The 9,308-nt window shown below is 41.4% G+C and overlaps 1 protein-coding gene across 1 annotated transcript; it reads left to right on the top strand.

Moving 5' to 3' along the window:
• Positions 1 to 1,145: 1,145 nt before the first annotated feature.
• gpr61 (G protein-coupled receptor 61) lies at positions 1,146 to 7,030 on the top strand. Its single transcript, XM_068337813.1, has 2 exons — positions 1,146 to 1,285; positions 3,132 to 7,030. Exon 2 carries the CDS (start codon positions 3,374 to 3,376, stop codon positions 4,787 to 4,789), a length of 1,416 nt encoding a protein of 471 aa, XP_068193914.1. The 5' UTR covers positions 1,146 to 1,285; positions 3,132 to 3,373; the 3' UTR covers positions 4,790 to 7,030.
• The last annotated feature ends 2,278 nt before the right edge of the window (positions 7,031 to 9,308 follow it).

Genomic DNA, 9,308 nt, shown 5'->3' with positions numbered 1-9,308 from the left:
CCATCAAAACTTTTTGCAGTAATATGATTTGATGAAATCACAACATTTCATCCTGCAAGTAACAAATGCAAGGATCAATTTTTAAAAAATCTTTTTAATACACAATGTGCCAGATTATTAAATATCAATTCACTGATAGATGGCAGTACTGTAATTTCAGAAGAAATATGTTTTATCTAGAACTTAAAGGACATACAGTATACCAGCCAAGCATAACCGGAAGTTTCTCTCAGCGGTGCTTTAGGCCGAGGTAATAACCCTTAGGGGACTTTAGTATTTGTAATAGCAGTTTAGATTGTAAATCTGAAATCTAATCTCTACTAAACATACTGAAAACTGGACAGAGATGTGTCACAATGCATTAGCTGGTACACAAAATCTGTCTTCTGGGATTGGAATATTTCAGTAAGTGTGACATGTATGTTGTTTAGCTTTTGTAAGTGTTAATCTCAGCTCATTACTATTAACCACTGGGGCTCTTTCCCTCTTTGTGAATAAATAATCCAGCCTCGTGAGACAGCTTTGACCGGATTGTGCATCAAGGCAGATCTTGAGCTCGAGGAGACATTGAATTACAGAAATTCTGATCCAGAAAATGAAGGTGATTTTTGGTGTGACCTGAAGTGACCTGGGGTGAGATTAGTTCGAAGGGTGAAAACGAGAGCCATCCCTCAAACCTGAAGCCCATAGGCAGCGAGGCACTAAGACCCAGTGGAGAGCAGCGGAGGCTGGGTGCTGCCTCGCCACCCACCGCCTGACTGTCTGTCTGAAAGGATCTGCAGTTGCCTTGGGTGAGCACCAGAGCCAGTACATGTATGTATGGAAGTGTGTGAACTGCAATTGTGTGTGTGTGTGTGTCCGCTGAAGCTGGGAGACAGGAACCCTTTTACGTCTATTTTGTTCCATCCCCCCCTCCTGCCCCTCCTAAATTGAAAAACTGTTCAGAGGAGAGCTGAGAAGAGGAGGAGGAAGAAGACGAGGAGGTTGTGGATGTTTGAAGGGATGGAGAGGGGGCGGTCAGCTTGTGAAACGGGAGGGCAGGGTGGGAGGTGATGACGACATGAATATGGTCAGATGAGGAGGAAACACAGGAACGCCTCTCGTCTCTCTCTATGATGTGATGTATGTGTGTATGTGTGTGTGTGTGTGCGTGTGTGTGTGTGTGTGTGTGTGTGCTGCATCAGTGTGTGTTTGTGGTTTGTGTGGGAGGGACAGTGAAACAGGTCGACTCCTCTTCAGTAGGCTGTGAACCTGCACAGGAGGAAGCAGCCGTCTCCACGCTGAGGTATGTCTCTGACTTATCACACACGCATCTCCACACATGTCTGCTCTGTTTACGGTGTGTGATCAGAGGTTTTTTGAGGTGGAAGTTATGGTCCTGGGCAGGAGGAAAAGGTCAAATCTGCCTTGAGTTGGTATTTCCCTTCAGCTGATCACACGTCACATTGATTTCATGCAATCATGGAAAAGGACAATATTTCTGGAAACAGATTTCTCATTCCAATTCCTGGTTGTCGTGTCGCTGCTGAGGAGTCAAAGTGTTTGGCTATGAAAGAGACACATGAACAACAGACTAGATTTCTTTTCAACTACAAATTGTGTTCTTCAAATCAGTTTGAATCACATTATATGGGAAACTGTGCTGCACAAACCCATGAGTTTTATGAATAGCTGTTTGTGTTTCTTTGAACTGATAAACCTGCCCACAATAAAAACAGGACCAAACAAATTTTTTTCCCCCAGTTTGGGTAGTTTTTCATCATTTTTTGTATAATTAAATCAGGTTAAATATATTTCCATGGTAGCAATTTTAATGTTGGTTGACCTGAGAGCAGCAAAGTGGCACCGGTCTCCAGAGAGCAATGAAGCAATCAATGCTGATTAAACTAGCAAGCTCCAGAGGGTGCTCCAGAATTGTTTCTGCATTACAGTTGAGAGGTTGGTTATCGGTTGTTTTATTGGGCTGAAGGAACGTTAACTCTTTGACCTAATCACCAAAGGCCATCTACTTGTGTCAGGTGGTTGTCGAGCTTCATTTGTGTACGGGGCAGAAAATAACGGGTACCTGGGGGTGGAGGGGGTAAGCTGTCACACTTGAACTGGAAATCTTCCTCATGCAGGTGTGCATAGTATGGAAATGTACCGAAGCTTAGCTGCCATGGCTTTTACAGTGTGGGGTTGTGTCCAGGTGAGGTTATGACAGTAAACATGATGCAAAGCCTCCAGACTACCCACAAGAATTTTTGTACTCACTGCTGAAACTGTTCGGATATTATGGACAGGAACTTTATTTCATGATCTTTAGTATACAGCTTTCTTCGATTCCTAAGAATCTCAACCCTTTTTTTGAAAGTGTCCTTTCCTGTAAAGTGTAAAATCCTCATCAAGATATTCTGCTTTTCATGTAATGGTCTTCTTGAGCTCCCCACAGCAGACAGTGGGGAGCTCTGTATGTTTCATGAAGTTCATCCTGTTCCTTGACTCTGTTAAGCGGGACATATGGTCCACTCTGTGCTTTTAGCTTCTCCCCAGGGCGCAGAAAGCAAACAGACATCTCAGAATGCAGATGTCACGCTGTAAATTATGAGCCACAACACAAGAGAATGCAGACTGGATGAAATCAGATTATTTTTTTACCCTAAAAATGTTTAAAATGTTACAGCAACAGTAATAATGCCATGTCTGATGAAAATCTTCTCTTTGTGACAGGAGTGTGTTGTAATGTGTCTTGTGATGAGTGACTAAAAAATAGGATTATATTATCAGTTAGTATTTCGACAGGGGTCTGGATCCACGCTTTTCAGATATTTTCTCTCCACCATTTCCAGACTATATTTGTAGTCCAAATTGAGCAATAAAAATAATTTAGGTGAATTTAAGATGGTAAATGTATCAGTTTGTCTTATTTTGAAACAGCAATGTGCTTGCCTAGTCATCATCAATGTATTATATAATGTCCTGTTAAATATATTATCTTACGTGCAGTTTTCATGTTAGTGACCTAACTAAATTAAACCTTCCAAACCCTACTCTTTATTGTTGCTTCATGTTTTTCATGTGAAATAATTACAGTATTATTAAATGATTTTGATGTGTCAACTTTTAAATGGATTTTTCTTCTTCTGTTTCAGATATATGCAGGTGAAACACATACTAGGGAGGAAGAGACCATCATTTAATGCTATAAGACATCATTAAGCAACTAGAATTGTCTGCTGAGCTCCAGGTTAAAGTCTACCGAGGCCTCTCTATGCGCCCAGCTGCCATGACAGATTCTACTGCCTGAGTTTCTCAAATACAGCCCATGACAGGGGAGGATGGGTGATGGGTCTGTGAAATTAAGTGGACTTTCTCCTCCTTATCCCATCCTCTCATGGAGCATCTTGTCACACCGGTCCCCACCTGGAACAGTTCTTTCTCCGCTCCCCCCACGTATCCGACTGTACTCGATCCCAATATCTCCAATGTGACCTTGCCTGTTACAAGCATCGGTGGCGGGTTAGAACTGAGCCAGTCCTTTGCACTGTGTGCTATGATCATTATGGATGTGATGGCGGTGGTGGGGAACTTGGCTGTGATGATTGTCATCACCAAAACGCCACAACTGCGTAAGTTTGCCTTTGTGTTCCACCTCTGCCTGGTGGACTTGCTGGCAGCGTTGGTGTTGATGCCTCTGGGGATGCTGTCAGATCGGATTCTGTTGGATGAGGCGCTGTGTCGGAGCTACCTCTGCTTAAGTGTGTGTCTAGTGAGTGCTGCTATCCTGACCATATGTGCCATCAACGTGGAGCGGTATTACTACATCCTTCACCCCATGCGTCATGAGGTGAAGATGACAATTGGGGTAGTGGTAATGGTACTGGTGGGTATCTGGATTAAAGCTGTTGTCATGTCAATCCTGCCTCTACTGGGATGGCTTTTCCAGGGGAACCAGCATCTGGGGACCTCTCTGATCCCCATTCCTGGTCAAAGACACTGCTCACTCCACTGGACGGGCAGCAGGACCTTACGGTTGCTTTTCATAGTGTTCTTTACATTCATTTATTTTCTCTGCCCCATGCTAATTATTCTAGTGGTCTACTGCAACATGTTCAAGGTGGCACGAGTAGCAGCCATGCAGCATGGGCCCCTTCCAACTTGGATGGACACGCTGAGGCAACGATCTGAGTCTGTCAGCAGCCACTCCACCATGGCAGCCAGCCTTGGGGGAACTGGAGCCCGCAATACCCCTCAGAGGATCTTCAGTGGTGGCAAGGCTGCAGTGATACTGTTGGCATTGGGAGGTCAGTTCTTCTGCTGCTGGCTGCCATATTTCTCCTTCCATCTCTACTCGGCTGTGGTATCTACCTCTCCTGCTTCACTGGCCCAGCTGGAGGATGTGGTCACATGGATTGGCTACTTTTGCTTTACCTCCAACCCCTTCTTCTATGGCTGCCTCAACCGGCAGATTCGTGAGGAGTTGAGTCGCTACGTGGCTTGCCTCTTCAAATGGGCCGGACCCAGTCAAGGGGAGCAGCTGCCCAGCCGCGAGGCCTCTATCGAGGAGAACTTTTTGCAGTTCCTTCAGGGCACAGGCTGCAATCTTGAGCCCTGCAACTCTTACAGCAGAGCCAGCCAAGAAGAACCAGAGACTGAGGCGCTTCAGGAATCAGCTGTTCAGCAGAACATGCCAGCTGACTTTAACATCCCAGGACAGATCCCTGAGCAAACCTCAGAGTTCATTCAACGGCAACAACTGAACAATGAGGTACATTTGCCAGAGAATGGCAAAACCATAAAGGAGCTGTAGCTAAAGTACTGTCTCTTTGATCGATTAACACATAAATATACCTAGTTTTATTATTTTCTATAATAGTTGAATTACTTCATCTGTCAGTCAATGCTACAGCAGTGATTTTAAGTCAAACATTCAACAAACTGTTAACGTGGTATCTTCTTTGAAGAATTAGATATATGTAGCTGGGTCTTTCTAAAGATCTCCTCCAGAAACCTTTTTGAATTGTCACGTTTCTGAGAGCCAGACACGGACGGGACGTTCTCTGTATGACGTCAGCAGACGAACTCTAAACACTTGCTGCGCAAAACAAAAGATATGTTTAAATAATGACAGGAAAGAGCTGTTTTGTTAGGCCTTCTTTTAACAATTCATGCATCAGACATTGTGAATATGACAAACAGGATGAAAGCTGTGTCACAGTGACATAAAAACCACTGTTCTTCCATGTGATTTACCATGACACCTTTTGTAATTTATTTCACCTAGATTGATATATATTTATTCAATTTTGTTTGAAGAGTTGAAGAGACTCTTTGACAATCAACTCAAACCAACGCAGCGTTACAGCTGGATCTCTATGACCAAACGGGGTTTTCTGTTTGGCTTTACTACCGCTAGAACCATAAGAATCACTCAGTTTCCCTACTATTTAGGCACCAGTTCCTTTCCAACAAAGTGTTATATTGTGTTGACTATGTGTTGAAGGGTAAACTTGACAATGGGGTAAAAGTAAAGGTAGTACTTTGCGGTGTCATTTCTCATTTGTGTCATGAAAAGTTTCCATATTCAGAGGCAATTTTTAAAAAAAAACAAACTATGTTTCCATTTTAAATATTCATTGTGTTGCAAAGGTTCAGTTCACAGCTGGTCCTGCTGGTGGTATTTATAATAAACAAGCTGAGACAACACTCTATTTTTAACCATTTTACAGGAACATCATCGTGTTTATCTGCTCTCAGTCTTGTGATTATCACCTCTGCCACAAAATCATTTCACATTGGCAGACTCGTGATTTCACCCACTTCCATTCAAAGACAAACATTGTGACCGATTAATTTGGTATGACAATGATGGTGTTCAGGATTTCAGCGTTGCAAAAAAAAAAAAAAAAAAAACCTCAGCTACAGCTCATAAAAACAGTTCACTGGAATAAGGCTCGGTGTGATAGGCTGAGACCTGTCCCCATTACCCCGAGATGTCTGCTGTGTTATTTACAGATAAACACTGGAGCAGTGTAAGTGCACTTGTGTTTGTGCTTTAAACATTTAACCTTGTTGTGGCTACACACCACACAGGTGAGACCGTGCTTACACATGGCGAGCCTCGCCTTTAGCCTCATTGAGAATAAAAACAAGTGATACTTTCTGTCATCTCAGGTGGAATACAGTCAGTTTGCACAAGTCACACAAGCGGTGACAAATGTTCCAAAGACATTTACAAGGCACCAAGCTTTTATCCAACATTTATTGTGGTCCCTTTTGATACTTGTTCCCTATTGCTGCCTTCGTCTGTGTTGTACTCCCACATACTGGACTGTTAGCGTGATCACAAGACAAAACACAAGATGTACAGGAAGGTTAAAACTTTTCTGGCTTCACAACAAAAGAGGTACCATTTTCATAAGGGATGCAATGTTCTCAAATTCCTTGCTATGTGAAAATATTTTGGGTTCTAAGATTTTAAATTGTTGAATTGATTGTTAATTTAAATTTAGTGAACCACAGCAAACAGAAAGCACAAGGCAAAATCACTGCCATAATTCTGTGTATTTTGGAAATTGTAAGTTTTTGAAAGACTTGTTTTTGTTGGTAATATTTAAACTATGACAGAAATGAATATAAGAAATGCTGTTATTGTTATTATGTATTAAAGTATAGGAAATTACCTTGGATGATGACACCAGCGTGTTTGATCTCTTCACCCAAACTGTAGACTTGCTCCTCTTTACAGTACAGTTGTAGATTGTAGATAGTGATGTTTCACAGTCTGACGTCAGTACATCAATCCACCACTGGATCAGCTGGATTTTAATGATCATAGCTTAAAAAAATTGCCCCGACTAATTTTATTTAAATGCTTTCAGCTTCATTTCTGTCAACATCTGCAAATAATCAGTATCCACATGTTCATTTGTTTCTCTCTAACATCCATAACACCTGTTCTGAGCTGGTTGGATTCTTCATTTTTAGGGTTTATTTCCCCAATGTTGACATTTTACCTGTGTATTTGTTACCCATTTGAAATTATTAAAAACCGAGCAACAACGTTAAGTTTGGTGTTGTGGTTGTTTTCCCAACATTTTCAGATCAATCACATCTTCAGTCATTCATTTAATTCTCTTTTGTGTACATACATACAAACGTGTGTGTGTGTGTGTGTGTGTGTGTGTGCGTGCGTGCGTGCATGTGTGCATGTGTGCGTGTGTGTGTGTGCGTGCAGCAGGCGGGGAATACAGAGGTACAGATCACTAAGAACAGAGTAAATGTGACACTGGGGGGGGTTTTGATTGTTTGTGAAGTGGTTGGAAACCCAATGCTGACCCAAGTTGACCCAATTGTAATTCAATGATCTACAGGTTCTATATAACACAAAAGAGAGCCAAATCCAGACACCAACCACACAAAACTTTGGGGAAATTTACAATTTTCAATTAGTGCAGTGATGACGGGAATCAAAAAATTGTCCATTTGTCATTTGAAATAATGAGAGCAGTCATGGCAAAAAATGAATAAAGATGTAGAGTGAGACATATGCATTGTGCAACTTCACATCAGAAAATCTATTTAGTCATTTTTTAAATTAGGATTTCTACATAATAATTAATACATTTAGGTGTTTTTTCCTTGCTAGATGTTTTACACCAGAAATAAAACATCAACCATGTGGCTTCAGAGACTGATTATTCTTATTTAGCCTCACCTCTGTTGTTCCCCATCGGACAGAGTGACTCATAGCTTTCATGTTGAGCCATGGAGAGCACCTCCTGCAGCACAGAGAAACAGTTCAAACAGCCTGACATTTGCAGCAGGCTACAATACACCATGTGAAGGTGCTCAAGGACAGACACAGCCATTATGTCCCTCTGGGACCGGTGGATGCTGTTGTTCAGTGGATGTTCCGTGTACTTCAAGGTTCAACCACCTGAGATGTCACCAACATACCAGCTGGCCCTAGCATTAATCTTTGATTTTTTCTGGAGTTGATCAGGTAATATGAGTAAAGTTTGAGGTTGTCATAACACTGCATAAAGGTTCAACAAGTTAGGCCAGGGGAACAAAGGCTTTTTATTAACTCATTTATTTAATTTATTCAGATATTTTCTTGCTCTTGGCATCCAAGTGATGAACCTGCACTTTAGGTTATTTATAATTACTATGTGTAAGGATTAATATTACTATTAATATGTGGAGGGATTACTCAGGCAAAGCCTAATAAATGGCTTATGCTTATTTGTTAGCCATCAACACCTATTGATTATTGTCCATTAACAACTATTTTGTGATCTTTCTGTTTGGACATTTCCCCACTGTGGACTAATAAAGGAATATCTTATCTGATCTGATCTTCTACCCTCCCCAATTACTGGGTAGTGACTCTGTTGCAACCTCTATGTTTTCAATATCCACATCAGGATTATGATTCAACAGTGTATTAGTGGAACATTATGAGTTGTCCATGGATACATTTTTTAGCAATTGACCAATTATTTTCATTATTCTTAATGTTAAAAAGGTATCTGAATCTGCATCCAATTTAGAATTTATTCAGTATTTTCTGAATAAAAGGCACCCTGACAACAAATATCATCTTATAAAGATTTTAGTTATGTAATCTCCCCCAACTCTGGTTAATGGGGGTAAACTAACCTTGTAAAGTTAATTCCTCTGAAACCTTGATGAAAAAAAGGTTTCTTGTAACCATATTTGGCTCTTAGCTGTTTTTACAATAAAGTTCTGAACAAGCAGTGGCGCAGTGGGTAGCGCTGTTGCCTCACTACACAGCGGGTGCGGGTTCGAGTCCCGCTCTGTGCGGAGTTTGCATGCTGTCCCCGTGTCTGGGTGGGTTCTCTCCGGCTTCCTCCCAAAAAGCATTCGCTTCAGCTTTATTGGCCCGTAGGAGTGAGTGTGTGCGTGCATGGTTGTGTGTCTTTGTGCACTGGAGTCCTGCCCGGACTGTCCCAGCCTCATGCCCTAAGCCAGCTGAGATAGGCTCCAGCACCCCATAACCCGCTGCGGCGGATAAAGGGGCAGAAAATGAATGAATGAGAAGTTATTACGTAAGTGATGGCCCAATTTGATTTAATATATTATCCATGGTTCCAAATGTTATGCAAAAAATAGAAAGCTGTTCCAAATGTGCAAAGGAGATCACATTGTGTTCACAGCTGATTAATATCGTCTGATAACAATGTCAAATAATATTCACTTTATTTGCACAGTATATGACCTTTAAAATAGGAAAGGTAGCTCAAAAAGTTTCAAATAATAAATAATAATAACAAATAATTTGTATGCACAAAGTGCTATTAACA

This window comes from Antennarius striatus, chromosome 2 (assembly GCF_040054535.1).
Source record: "Antennarius striatus isolate MH-2024 chromosome 2, ASM4005453v1, whole genome shotgun sequence".
NCBI lineage: Eukaryota > Metazoa > Chordata > Actinopteri > Lophiiformes > Antennariidae > Antennarius > Antennarius striatus.
This window is presented reverse-complemented; position numbering and strand designations above follow the sequence as displayed.

What these genes read in the sequence shown, in the direction of transcription:
- gpr61 (XM_068337813.1), top strand. Translation starts at nt 3,374, where the DNA reads ATGGAGCATCTTGTCACACCGGTCCCCACCTGGAACAGTTCTTTCTCC.